Below are 14,691 nucleotides of genomic sequence, written 5' to 3'. Positions count from 1 at the left end.
GCCATTGTGTGAGCCAACAAGGACCTGGGCAGTCGCTTCTGAACCTTGCAACATGCAGGAGGGAAAATCAAGACTCATGAGAGAGAAGTTTTCCAAGCAAGAACAAAGTAAAGCCCATTTCTTAATTGAACTATTGATTTGTCCTCTCTATGGGCCTCTCTCGTGCAAGAGGGAAAACAGGGACAAGTGGGCTTTGGATGTGGTTAGCAGACAGGCAGCTGCTACAGAGGGAGGAGGGGACTGGATTTACCATTAGTCCCGGGGCCAGGGGTAAGATGAAGCTACAGAGAGAACATGCAGATCAATCATCTCTATGAGCCAGCAGGCCAGGGACGTGCCCGCGAACAGCCTTCTCCTGAGTCTGGTCACTGGCTGCCCCAAAGACAAGAGTAACAATTTTTATAAAAATAGCTAGTTACCATGTTCAGAGCCATCTTGCGCCATGCCCTTGGCTGGGTGCTTTCCAACGTTACTCATTTACTCTCCGTAAGAGCCCAGTGAGAAGCAACTGCTGTTATCCCCATTTTAGAGATGGGGGAACTGAGGCCACCAGGAGAAGGGTCTCTTGCCTAAGTCATCACAGCTCCATGTGCCATGGAATGTCCACTATCCCACGTCCTCCTGAGCATACTCTGGAACTTTAAGGAAGGAACATGCAGATACACACACGCACACAAGCACACGCAGGCCTTGCCCACCAGTGTAAAGATATCTGCAATTATTTTAGGAAGAAGTATCGTTTTCCACAATTAGAAATATAGCCTTACTCTTGGGAAAGGCAACATGGGATCTCAGTTCTCAGTCAGGGGGAAGACTGAGATCAGTTAGACGTTTGTCGTGAAGGAGGGAAGGGAAGAAATCACGAGAGACGTGAAGCCCCCGAGAAGGTGCTTCCGCCAGCCCCTTCCTCCTGGCTCCTGGGAGAAGCAGGTGCCCCTGCACCAAAGCTACCTGCCACTCACCTGCCCTTGGGAGAACGTCATCCAGGAGACCAGCCCTGGCCGGATGAAGAACAGCTCTCTCTTCTCTGCAGCGAGCCTCGTGAAGGATGAGAAGGCAGGCTGAGCGAGGGCGACTGCCACCCGGGGCTGAGGCGCAGGCAGAGCCTGGCTCCAACGCTCATGCCCTTCCCCCTCCATGGGCACAGACTCTGGAGGGCAGTCTGGGCTGGATTTCCACTCTCCCTTACTGGCTGCCTGACCTTGGACAAGGCACCTCCCTTCCTGGCCTTGGTCTCCTTACTCTGCCAAGTAATGCTGACAAGAACACTTATCTCAGGAGGCTTGGACAGATTCTAAACAGGATGAAGATGTGAAGTGCTAGAAGGGCACGGGCATATGTTGTTGGCCTGCGGGGGAAAGCCTTAAACTATAGCCCAATATCGTGTCCTGCCCTGACACCTGAAACCACATGGACTTCAAACAGCCTGACCACAAGCTCCCCGCCCCACTCTGCTCCCTCAGGTGAGGTTCCGCCACCAAACAATCCTCCTTATCAAGGGGCCAGGTGCGATTTCTGCTTATCCTGGAATGTTGGGGTTCCAGCCCTTCCCAACCCAGGAATAGGCCAATCACATCCTCCTGCAGGCACCGGGGACACCCCACGTTCTTGGTACTACAGAGCCCGCCTCCCATAGGCCCTGCTGGTTTGCTCTCCCCCGATCCTAGCCCTGCCCAGCTGGCGGCATCCTCCTTTCCTGCTGTGAGTATATGTGACAAATAAATTCCATCCATCTCTCTGTCCCATCTTCAGTGTCACGTACAGCCATCCCCAGAACCCCAGGGTAGGAACCCCTCCTCGTCAATGGGGTAAAGACAGGGTATCAGAGCACATACCTCTGGCCGAGGCCCTCTTGAACATTATGGGATGAGACCGTGGTGGAAATATGTGGGCCAAGCCTGGGAATGTCCTTGATCTACCCAGCTCCAGGAAAGACGAGAAAGGACCAAGAGGAGGCAGCATGAATAAAACCAAGCCACCGTCCCAAGACTCCCTGTTCATGCCAGCTTTTCTTCAGCTTTTAGGAACACAGCCCTATCCTGCCTCCCCCACCTGTGGTCACCAGTACTGCAACCACAGACCCCCGTGTGCCTCTGACGCATGAAGTACACGGCACCTCAAGGAATAGTCTTCCCAAATACGTATACTCTGAACCTAATCAAGTCTTTGGATCCAACTTCCAGAGTATAAGGGCAGGGGAACAAGTCAAATGCCCTCAAATAAATAATTAGACAAGTCCAGGAATAAAGCTAGAAGGAATGTTCCAGACTACAAGAATCTGCAGAGACAAAACAACCAAATGTAACATACATTTGACTGGATCTTGGGTCAAAAAAGTAAAAAAGCCATAAAAAGAAATTTGGAGGGTAACTAAGGTAATACAAGGACTGGACCAAACCAGGTACCAGGTGATCATCAGGGAATAGTACTAATTTCCTTCAGTGTCATAAGCACATGGATATGGAGAAGAATGCCTTATTTTTAGGAGATGCATTTAGGGAGCTTAGGATAATGATCTGTCAGCAACTTCCTCTCAAATAGCTCAGAAAATTGTACATAAAACATATAACTACAGAATAAAGCAAATAGCGTAAAATGTTATTGCCCAATCTAGGGGGAGTGGATGGAAGATCGTTTTACTGTTTCAACTTTTCTGTATACTGGAAATTGGTCAGGACGAGAGGCTGGTATAAAGGGGTCCAGGAGCAGGAACCCCCAAAGGGGGGAATAGCACAGAGGCAATATAGCAATGGAAATACAGTGTTAGCAGAGCTGGGGAGTTGAATAGCTTCTGTTCTACCTTTGCCGCTTACGACCTGTGTGACCCTAGGCACAGAACACCTGCTCTCTGAGCCCTGGGTGCCTCTTCTAGAAGTGCAGCTAACCATACCCTGCGCCCCCACCCCTGCCCCGCCTTCAGGGCCGCAGTGAGGAAGGAACAGTGAGGTCGTGCACAAGGACCTCCACAGAGAGCCCACTGTGCTGCGCTCAGCAGATGCCCCCTCCCCAAGAGTCATCTTCTGTCACAACAGCATTTTCAAACCACAGCAAGGAAAAAGCAGGACACACCCAAACCCGCCTGCCACAGAGCAGGGGCGTACATGGAAGTCTATTTTGCAGAAGCACCATGTTCAAAACTATGCCCATCACTCCAGAACTCCAAACATTTTTTTTTTTTTAAACTCCAAACATTTAATCCACTGATTTCAGAACATTTCCGCAGAGGGTGCCTCCCCTCTGGAAGTAAACAGAAGATGGAAAACATTTTAATTGTCTGAATTCAAACAGAAAATCCTGGTCTACACATATGCAGCCTGCAAAAGTGAATACATTGGGTCTGGCTGGGGCTTCATGACCTGGAGAAGTGGTAGAGGACCCTCCCCATCTGTAAAATGAGCAGTACACTCACCTGAAATGTCATGAGAATTGGGGTATCATAACTGGGGGCCATGAGAAGCAGTCAACGATTGGCATGAAGACTACTTATCACTGGAAAACTCCAGATTTTTAAAAAAAAAATCCTAAAAGCATGCATACCACATAAGAATGTGTGGCCCTTATCTGGGTCCTGATTCAAAGAAATCTGGTGTTCTTTTGATCAGGGTTTACAAATGGTATGGAGCTCCTGGGGAGCTGGTTCAGTTTTGTTGTTGTTGTTATTGTTGTTGTTTTAAGTTCTCATTGGTTGAAGTTTTGAAGCATTGACATATGAAATGATGTCATGTCTGGGCTTCGCTTTAAAATATTCCACCAATAGTGTGGGAGGGGGGAACGGATGAAATCAAAGTGCTGGTAACTGACGGAGGATATTTGACAATTTCCACACTAAAAAGATTTTTTAAGTGATTTTGCTCATTGGCCCAAAAGATACTTACAAAATTAAGTGTTTTATCAACCAAACCAACCGATGCTCTTGGAAAGCATCATTTCAGGCAAGTCTAACAACACAAAGAGTAATGAAAAAAACTCAGCAAGAAGAAAGGAGAGACAAGGGATGAGGTCACGTCCTTCACAAAAGGAGGTTCCTTCCAAAACCTGTACCCCTAGACCTCAGCTTGAGGGGCCCCAAGCCCAAGGCAATGAGTAATCCTCTCCCTGGCCCAGATGCTACCCAGACTGGATGTCGGGAAGCAGGCTCTTAAAAACTAGGGTGGTGAGAGGTCAGTGACAGTGAGCCGTGGGTGACAGGTGACTATGTGTAGAGCCAGGCCACTGAGCTTAGGACTCCAGGAAACTCATGGAATCTGCTTTCAACTGGCTGCATGCAGGGCTTCCTGGAGCTCAGAGTCCTCCCTCCCCCAGGAAAGCTCTCCCCTCTGCAAGGAACATCCTCTGAGCCAGACACATCTCCTAGCAGGAAATGTTGCTCACACTGTGTCTGAGTCAGAGGCAAACAAAAGCCACTCCAAAACAAACAAACAAACAAACAACCTAGTAAAAGAAGCGGGAGGGAAGCATATATTTCTTTGCTAACAGACTTCGTCTCCAGTTAAGCTCTGACTCCAGAATGCCCAGTGAAGCATTCGCTCCTGGATTAAATAAGTCTTCAGGAATGGAGCCAGAGCGTAAAGCACTCTGGAGCATTCTCCCTACCTTGCATGGACCAGGTCGCACTGAGCAGAACACTGGGGCAGAACAGAATGCCACTCAACACTCAGCACAAAACCCAGTGAAGACAGAACTTAATTTGAAGGGGCTTCTGGGCTGGAATTTTCATTCAGACACACCAGCCAGGGGCCCTTGGAGTGTCTCTGAGCTGTTCCTTCCTTCCAGCCTCATAGGACTTCCTCCTGGTGTCAGTCAGCAGCCAGCAGGGAGGCAGCAGGCCTTTCTTACCCAAGTCCTTGGCAGACAGCAGCAGAGCCCTGACTTGAACGAAGCCCCTGACCATGTTCTCCATGACCCGCTTGTCCACGTTCTAGAATGATCTTCAGCTGGGCTGCTAGGTGAGAGGAGGCACATGCGTGACACACACACAAAAAAGCCACAGATTGGAAGGCTAAGGGCTGGGGCAGCCACGATCTGAGGAAAGGCTGATGAGGGGTCAGGTCAGGGTAGAGAGCATGTGGGGAGCATATGAGACAAGACACTGGGGTACACCTGCCCTTGGCATGACAAGCTGAGGTCTGGGGAAGGCAGAAGACGTTTCCCTTTTACCCTGAGGCATGGCCAAGCCTGTGTTTTTGTTTTTGTTTTTGTTTTTTTAAAGATTTTATTTATTTATTTGACAGACAGAGATTACAAGTAGGCAGAGAGGCAGACAGAGAGAGAGGAGGAAGCAGGCTCCCCGCTAAGCAGAGAGCCCGATGCGGGGCTCGATCCCAGGACCCTGGACCATGACCTGAGCCGAAGGCAGAGGCCCTAACCCACTGAGACACCCAGGTGCCCCCAAGCCTGTGGTTTTTAAGCAGATAAAGGATGTTCACGTTGGTCCCCAAAGCCTTTGGTTGTCTGTAGGCATCCTTAAGTGTTTTCTTGACCACTTGCACACAAACCCTCAAATCCTTAATGCAGAGTCAAATTGGCCTGTGGACTTGGGCTTGACCTTGCACAGTCGCAGACACCCCCGTGCTGGTTTCTGTGGCCCCAACGACGGCCAGCTAGAGTCAAGGACCAAGCAATCACTGCCTGTTAGTACGACTCGGCTCTACAGCCGGGATCCATCCGCTCACTCGAAACCATCCTAAGAGAAGGATCGAGAACAGCCGGGTCATCACCACTGCTGCAAAGATACAGCAGCTTTGGGCTGAGTGGAAGGGCCACAGCACAACACCAGCTCCAAGAGGGCACCAGGGATTCTTGTCCGCTTCTGATCAGAGCTGTAGCCCCAGGGATTAGGGCAGTGCCTGGCATGCAGTAAGTGCTCAATAAACACGTGTTGCATCAGGACTAAACAAACCCACGGCAGCGGTTTCGATAAAGACCCAATTTCTGCCACACGGAATCCTCAGCCAGAGGCTGGCACCTGGCTGCCCTTGGACTGAAAGGAACTTATGGCTACATTTAGTCTGGGCAGCTCAGTGGTTTTTTTTTTTTTTTTTTTTTTTTTTAATGTATAATTCATGGCCGATATTTAAAAACCAGGAGCTCTTACAGCAAAATCTGAATCTCTGGCTTCCAGTGAAGAATTTGATCTGGCAACGTCAGGCCCACATCCCTCCAGGGCAACCCGCTGATGACGGAGTTAAGAAGAAGCTGCCCACTTGGGAAGGCAAAGCGTGCCCGGGGTCCAGCACCCCCAGCTGCCCCCACCCACGCTGTGGCTGTGAATGGCCCAGCTCGACTGTGCAATGTGACATCTGGGCTCATCTCTGTGGCTGCTGTAGGCTGACTGCTGGCTGGACCCCGAGTGGGGGGCACTTCACAGTCTCCAGGATCCCCCACTTTATGAGGCCAGAGCCCCCAGTGGACAAGTGTGTCCCTCTCTTCTCAGGGAGCCTGGATTTGTGGGGCACTCATCTGTTGACTGGCTTGTTAGGACGAATAGGGTCACAGCACTTGTGTATTTAGCCGTCTCTATACCCCTACCAGCACCATCAGCAACCGCTCCCCTCCCCTGCCGAAACACCAATTTGCCTCGCTTTCTCCTCTGTCCCAAGCGACATCATGGCCCCAGCCGCTGGCACTGCTGAGAACTGGGTTTGATCCCACACAGAGTGTCTGAATGGTTCCTAGTAACACAGTCAATGAGATGCTGTCTTCAGAGGCATCCAGACGGAAAGAAGGGGAGAGAGGAAGCAGAGCGAGGGAGGATGGGTCAGCTGATCACTTTCTGAGTAGTTCCTACCTGCCAGGAGCCTGCTGGGCATGCGTTACACCTTCCCTCAATCACTCCTCACAATGAAAATTAGGCACTGCCGTCCCCATTGTCCAGAGAGGGAAACTGAGGCCCAGAGAGCCTCCTTGACCTGCCCAAGGGTATTCAGCAGGACAAGCAACAAGACTGAAGCTCAAACTCAGGCGTTCTAAGCATGATCCTGGGCTATTTCCAAGGTCCCTGTTTCTGGAAGTATGGGCTAGAAGACACTGCCGTGGACACCAACCACGGGAGGCTACAGACAGCAGCACTGAGTGCCAGGAGCAGCGGACAGACCCAGAGTCTGCCAGCAGAACACGGGAATCAGCCTGGCTTTAGGTAGCAGCACACTGGACCAAGAATCAAAAGAGCTGATTAGCTTGTAATTATAGGAAGATCTCTCCCACAGTGGCATTGCTTCTTTATCAATAAAGTGGAAATCTATTCACTTACTCATCCATTCGTTTGCAGTATAGCAGGGTAGTTAAATGAGAAGCACAGATTCTGAAATACATGTACTTTGGTTTGACCTTGGCCAAATCACTCTATTTCTGTGTGCCTCAGTTTCTCATCTGGAAAAGAATTATTATCAATGAGATGACTGGCACAGAGGAAGCAGGCCCAATAAATGCTAGTTTTTACTCCCCCTTCATTCACTCATGCATTCAACAAGCCTCACCATCCTGCCTAAGGAGAAGGTTCTGTGACCCTACTCAAAGGGGCTAGTGTTGACCCTGGGCTCCTGGGGCACCATCCTCCTGTGCTCTGATCCATCTCCCTGTCCACTTTCTCCTTCCCAAGTTTCTCTCCCTCCCTCCAGGCCCTCCCTGAATAATGTTGGCCCCAGGAGGCCATCCCAGGACTTGGGCTCTTCTGTAGTGGGGACAACATGTATACCCAGGACCATGCCAGCCCAACTTGGTCTTTCCAAATTGACATCTTCATCCCTAACATCTGCACGCTCATGTTCACCACAGCATTATTCACAATAGCCAAGATATGGGAAGAACCCTACGTGTCCAACGATGGATGAATGGATAGAAGATGTGGTATATATATATGTACACACAATGGAATACTACTCAGCCATAAGAGTGAGGACATCTGCCATTCATGACAACATGGATGGACCTTGAGAGCATTATGCTAAGCAAAACAGGTCAGAGAAAGACAAATACTGTATGATCTCATATGTGGAATCTAACAAGCCACGCTCATAGAAAAAGAGTCTAGAATGATGGTTAACAAGGGCTGGAGGTGGGGGGTGGAAGAAATGGGGAGACAGTGCTCAAGGGATAGCAACGTCCAGCTATCAGATGAATAAGTTCTAGAGATCTAGTGTATAGCATGGTGATTATAGTTAATAATACTATATTATATACTTGAAATGTACTAAGATAGATGTTCTTAATGTTCTTACCACAAAAAAGGTACACTAATTATGTGACACAGTGCAGGTGCTAGCTAATACTACAGTGAAAATCATTTCTCAATATACAAATGTACCAGAGCAACATATTATACACCTTAAATTTATACACTGTTATGTGTCAATTATAGCTCAGTAAAGCTAGGAAAACACTGAGTATAAAGACCAAGGAATACTGGAAAAGGAGGTTAACAGTATACTACTAAAGAAGTCAACTGTTGCTTCTCTGCCTTAAATGATTTCCAAGTCTTTGAGCTGGTTATTTTATGAGTGTTATCATGCATCTTCACATGAATCAGTACCCAGTGCAGCGGGGCAATACTGCCAGTCAGACTGAGGGTTGCTGGAGGGGGGGATTGGGTGACTGGGGGATGGGCATGAAGGAGGGCACGTGATGGAATGAGCACTGGGTGCTTTATGCAACTGATGAATCCCTAAAATCTACCTCTGAAACTAATAATTCCCTGTATGTTAAGTAAATTGGATTTAAATTTTTTTAAATTTAAAAAAGAAATGCAGCACACAGAAAAAGAAAAAGAAGAATGACCGCCTTGTAAAATTCCGCAGGTGCTTCTAAATCGCTCTACACACTCTCAGCAGAAGGGACAGTACCTTCTCACCAGTGTATGTAATCGCTTTGTTCAAAAACATAACAATAAAACTTCCTGGCTGTTTCCAAAATATACCCAAGCAGAAACAGAAGGGGGATTCTCGCCATTCTCAACCTGTTGGGCAGCCAGCTGGCCTTATCGAAGAGGCGTCCCCAGATTCCGCAGTCCTCACTGGAAGGTCTTAATTGGCTTTCGAGATTTTGCACGGCGCTGCAAATTTGGGTAATCGAGTTTGGGGAAAAGTGTAATCAAACTGATTTATTCACAATTATCTCCCCCTATTATCCTCCTTGTTACCCCATTCTGCAATTACTTGCCTGGAAAATTTTTATGTAATAGAGACATGCAGAGGAAGGCAGCCGATCCCCTCAATCCTACAGCGAGGGGGCTCGGCTCTTCCCGGGGAGCCTGGGCTCCTACAGGAGATGGACCCCGCAGGCTGACCTCAGCACAGGTGGTGTAAATGAGGCGCAAATGCCCAAGAAGCCTCTGCTCCAAAGCTAGAGGTCCTCAAACCCTACAGGCACTTGGAAACTCATTCCCTCTGGGAGAGGACTCACTCCCCGTCAGGTCAATGTGCGTACACTGCCGACCACCACCAAGTGCATTCCAAAGTAAGGGGCACCTGGTTGCTCAGTCATTAAGCATCTGATTTTGGCTCAGGTCATGTTCCTGGGATCATGTTCATGTTCAGGTCAGGTCCTGGGATCGAGCCCCATGTCGGGCTCCCTGCTCAGCAGGAAGCCTGCTTCTCCCTGTCCCGCTCCCCCTGCTTGTGTTCTCTCGCTCAAGGTCTCCCTGTCAATTAAATAAATAAAATCTTAAAAAAAAAAAAACAAAAAACCCAAAACCCTATGGAGTATGACTAACATTCCCTCCATTTTTTTTTAAAGATTTTATTTATTTATTTGACAGAGAGAGATCACAAGTAGATGGAGAGGCAGGCAGAGAGAGAGAGAGAGAGAGAGAGGGAAGCAGGCTCCCTGCTGAGCAAAGAGCCCGATGCGGGACTCGATCCCAGGACCCTGAGACCATGACCCGAGCCGAAGGCAGTGGCTTAACCCACTGAGCCACCCAGGCGCCCCCATTCCCTCCATTTTACAGAGGGTCAAACTGAGGCTCTCAGAGGCCATGCAGCATCCATGCCACCAGATCTGAGAGCCACCTCTGCGTGGCTTCAGAACCCGTGCTTATGCTCACCAGATGCTCCTGCCTCATCAAGGGAAAGGTTGGGACAGAGGGGTCTGTTCCCATCCAAGGGTCAGCTGCTCTTTTAAAGGAGGATTTGGGAAGAAGTGAGAAAACCTTAAAGAATCGGAAAGAAAGCCATTCGCCAAGGGAAGCTGGTGGTGCATCATGGTCAGTAGTTTTTGGCAACGCCGATCAGGAAGTCTACAGATGGAGGCCCTGCTCTCCACGAGGCCACCAGAATGCCTCCTAACCTTCCAGAGGGCACGTGTTTCTCTAACCTCCGTCTCTCCATGTGTAAAGTCCTTGGGTGGCCTCTAAGCGTACCACAGAACGACTTCTAGGGTTTGAAGAGCTTCTGATGTGAGAATAGAACAGAGCAAGAAGGTCCCGGAGATGCTTCTTGACCCCAAGCTGCACATCACACTCACTCGAGAAACTTGTAAGAACACCCCTGGCCTGGCCCTGTCCCAGACCAACCCAAACTGAATCTCTGGGGAACCATGGTGGGTCCCTGCTCTGGAGCCGCTCTGCAGGGAAGAGACAGGCAGGAGGCAACGAGGGGCCCACGGGACACTTCTCCTTTCACTTCTGCTCCTTTCTCTTTTCTGTGTTTTTTCTCTTTGATGTTGTCTTTACCTCTCAATCCATAATAGTCCTTCTGAAAATGTGACAAGGAATCCAGCTTCCGGCACCAAAACACATGTGTGCTTGTGCTGCGTTCCACCTGTGAACTCTTCTGTTTTGCAGGGAGTCCCCTCCGAAGACCTCATTAGCCATGAGCTAAGCCAGCACCCTGTCCCCAGGGTCTGCGCTGCCCCCTCCTGGGCTGAGAATGGCCTGGGCCAGCAGCAGGTCCCTAAGCTCTGGCTGCCACTCCCAGTGGGGAGCATCAACGAGGGTTTGGATTTGGAAAGAGAGATGAAGGGACACACCCAGCCCCGACCTCGGAGGACAACCCGGAGCACCTGCAAAGAGTTTAACAAATGTCTGTGGATCCCAAAGCAGCCCCGGGCATGGGAATTCAGAGTGAACGTGGCACAGTGCACATCCCCAGGGAGCCAGGGAGCGGGTGGGAGGAGCTGAAACCCAGCCATTTTAGTTTCCTATTGTTGTAACAAATAGTCACAAACTTGGTGGCTTTAACAACACCAGTTCTAGAGGTCAAAAGTGGGATGCAGGGGTGCCTGGGAGGCTCAGTTGGTTCAGCCTCCTGACTCTTGGTTTCAGCTCAGGTCGTGATCTTAGGGTTGTGAGATCAAGCCCCGGGTCCAACCCTGGGCTCCGTGTGGAATATCTTCAGAGTCTTTCTGTCTCACCCTCCATCCGTGACCCACCCCCCAACTTGTGAGCATTCTCTCTCCCTTTACAATAAATAAATAAAATCGCAAAAAAAAAAAAAAAAAAGTCTGATACATATCTTGCTAGGCTTAGATGGCCGTGCTAGAAGGGCTGCATTCCCTTCTGGAAGCTCAGAGGACAATCACTTCCTTGCCTTTCCCAGCTTCTAGAGGTCTTCCTCGTTCTTTAATTCATGACCCCCTTCAACGTCACGGCCAACAAGAGTAGGTCTGGAACTGTGCTCCCCGCACCTCTCTGGCCCCCTCTTCTGCCTCCTCTTCTTTCGGCTTCAAAGACCAGCATGATTAGACGGATCCCACCTGATAACACTCCCCAACACCCAGTGACCCGATGAGCAGCTTTACCTACCTCTGGGACCTGAAATCCCTTTGCCATGTAAAATAACACGTCCACAGTTTCCAGGGATTATGCTGTGGACGTCCCTGCAGGACATGACTCTGCCACATGCTGGCCATTTACAGTGACCAACTGTGACGACGTGCTGTGAGGTGAAGGGAAAATCCCGGGCGCCCCTATTTTGTCGTTGTTGTTGACATGACATGCAAACATGAACAGGAAAAGAAGAAAGATGCAAAGAAAGTCCCCAAAATGATAACACAGGTGACCTCTGCTCAGTCACTGTGACATCACACTTGTCCACTTTCCTGTGTGACACTTACTACCACACCGATATCCGGGGACCGCTGGGGTCCCCGCCAGGCTGGAAGCTGCGTGAGCACAGCGCCCGTGTCTATGTCCCTCCACCCCAGCCCCCATGGTGACCACGGCAGACACTGGACAGGACTCACGCTGCCCCAGCACCTCCTGAGTGCGTCACACACGCCACAGCACTCAGTCCTCACGATCCCCACAGAGCTCGGCATTATTTTAAGCTCTGCTGTTTGCACCTGAGCAAAACTACTCCAGCCCACCTCGCTCAAAACCACCCTGGGGCCTGGGAAAGGTGCCTGGCACTGTCGCCCCCCTCTGCTGATGGAAGACAGCACCGACTCCATGTCCTGAACTCGAACAATATGTCCAATTTAACCCAACTCTCACCTGGATGAAGACGACGTGGAGCCCTAGCAGGGAGCGCCCCTCAGGGAAGGGGAGACACCCCTCTGCAGGCCAGGAGTCCTCCAGACTGGGGGCAGGGGCACAGGGAACCAGGACAGTGAGGATGTGGTCAGGGACAGCGATGGGGAAGATGTGTTCCAGTCCCGTCAGCAGGAACGGCGAGGACTTGGGAGCCATGTGCATCCACACTAGACCCTGAACGGCAATTTGAAGCTGTGATCCTGGGGCTGTCACTGGCCCAGCAGTGAGGACTGGCAGAGGTGAGGATGGCATCTGGCCCTCCCCCCAGGGTCTGGAATCCACAGGCTGGCCAATCCACATCCCTCCCGGACTTGTGCTTCTTTCGCTTGATTCCAGCCACACGGCTTCCCCCGGGACCCCTGAACTTGCCAAAGTGCCCCCACATGGGGATTTTGTCCTTGCCATTTCCTCTACCTGAAACGTATCCCCCAGACACCTGCAAGGCTCGCCCTTCACTTGCTTCACTGGGAGGCTGGTGCTCAAATAGCATCCTGTCAGCCCGGTGTTCTCGAACACTTCCACATGAAACAGCAGCATCCACTGCGAACCAGTCCTCCCTCTCTTCCTCGGCTGCCTTTTTATCAACCGTTCGTCATCGTCCAACAGACTATATTTTTACTTCTGTGCTTATTTTAGTCTTTCTCATTGGACTGGCATACAAGCTCGACAGGGGCAAAGACTTTCTCTGTCTGGTTGCTGCTGTCTCCAGGACCCAGAGTTCTCACCTGGCATCTAACAGAGGAAAGAATGAGTTGAGGAATGGATGTTCTCTGTCCATGAGTTCAGAATAAAAACGAAAACAAAAACAACAAAGAAAACACTAATACATTTGCTGATATCCCCTCCAACAAATGGTCTGTAATCATATTTCTGGCTATGAGAGAGAGTTGTGGAAAATGAGGTAGGTGTCCCCCCACACACACACGCACACACATGCACATGACAACTGGGAAGGCCAAGCATAGCCAGGCCAGGATGACAAGGAGCAGAGAGGCCTGGACACAGACCCGACCTGGGCTGCATGACACCGGGAGAGTTTGAGGATTTGATTCCGTCCTTCCCTCCACCCCCACCCCTACCCCTACAAGGCAGAAAGGCCCCCCAAGCCCCACACAGGTGGAAATCCGGAGTCAGCTGGTTTTCATGGAAAGGCTCAGCTCATCTAGACAACAGCTTTCTAACAACCTCGCCCATGGGCCACACAGCTGAGAACCTGAAAGCAGACAGGAACGTGAGCCATCTTTTGTCAAGTGGGCCCCGGGGTCAAGTGCTCTACAGAACTGGAGACTAATTCCACATTTCACAGCTGAGGTTCAGAGAGTTTAAGTGATCGGAGGCGATTCTGGAGCTAGTTAAGCGGCAGCGGGGATGCAAACCCAGGGTTGTCTGGCTTCGGGCCTGGGAGCTCTGCCCATCACCCCATACCACCTCAAGGCCTGCAGAGGACAAGCGTCATGTGTTAATGCAGATGAGCTGGGCCACTTGCCGTCCTGGGAGAAGAGGGGAATCCAGCACCAGCCTCCCAGGATCATACACTGAGGGACCAGAGGGTCAGCTCCCCATCTGAAAACAGACAAAGGAGGCAGAAGGGGCCTCTACAAGGCAGGCACAAAGTCCTAGCCGCTGAAGTTCTGTAATTAAAGACATTGGAGGGGCTGTTACCAAACCCCAAGGCTGCAGGATCATAGCATCAGTGTCCCTTGGAGTAGGAGCTGATTTCAGTTATCAGGGGCTTATTAGCTGACTTGGAAGAAGGTCTCAGTGTCCTCATCTGTCCCACACAGACAGCAGGAGCACCAAACCCCACCCAGAGGCCGGGGGCACTGTGACACAAAGCGCTTGGCAGCCAGGGAGAGCCCAGGCAGGGTGTGCTGTTGATGCGGTGGCTGTTACGATCACTGGCTTTCAACGAACCTCCAGCACTCCGCTTTCACGGTTAATCAGTGATGTCGACCAGGCAAGCAGCGGGACGTGGCTGGAGAGCACCACCTGTTTTAAAGCTCTTTCATTTGAGGAACTGCATTGTCCTTTCTTTCTGACATCCCTGGTGAGGTCTTGGAACCCCCAGGATGGTCTACACTCTCCGTCCTTGGCAGTCCACACCTGGGTATGGTCTAGTTAAGCATCTACAATTCCATGCCCTGTTCCCCACAGCACAGGGTCTGCAAACCTGTCACTGGCAAGCGGGGTACAAGATCCAATGGCGTGAGGCCTAGAATCCTGCCCCA

At 50.5% G+C, this 14,691-nt stretch overlaps 1 protein-coding gene across 2 annotated transcripts in view; it reads right to left on the bottom strand.

The window, feature by feature from the left end:
• The window catches only part of PLPP4 (phospholipid phosphatase 4), an 89,820-nt gene extending 77,893 nt beyond the window's left edge, over positions 1-11,927 (bottom strand). For both annotated transcript variants that reach the window (XM_047703187.1, XM_047703186.1), the window contains exon 1: positions 11,735-11,927. In XM_047703187.1, the coding sequence (XP_047559143.1) occupies positions 11,735-11,841 (107 nt within the window). In that variant the 5' untranslated portion in view covers positions 11,842-11,927. The remainder of the gene's footprint in view (positions 1-11,734) is intronic.
• Between the last annotated feature and the right edge of the window lie 2,764 nt (positions 11,928-14,691).

The sequence above is a fragment of the Lutra lutra genome, chromosome 14, assembly GCF_902655055.1.
Source record: "Lutra lutra chromosome 14, mLutLut1.2, whole genome shotgun sequence".
Lineage (NCBI taxonomy): Eukaryota > Metazoa > Chordata > Mammalia > Carnivora > Mustelidae > Lutra > Lutra lutra.
This window is presented reverse-complemented; position numbering and strand designations above follow the sequence as displayed.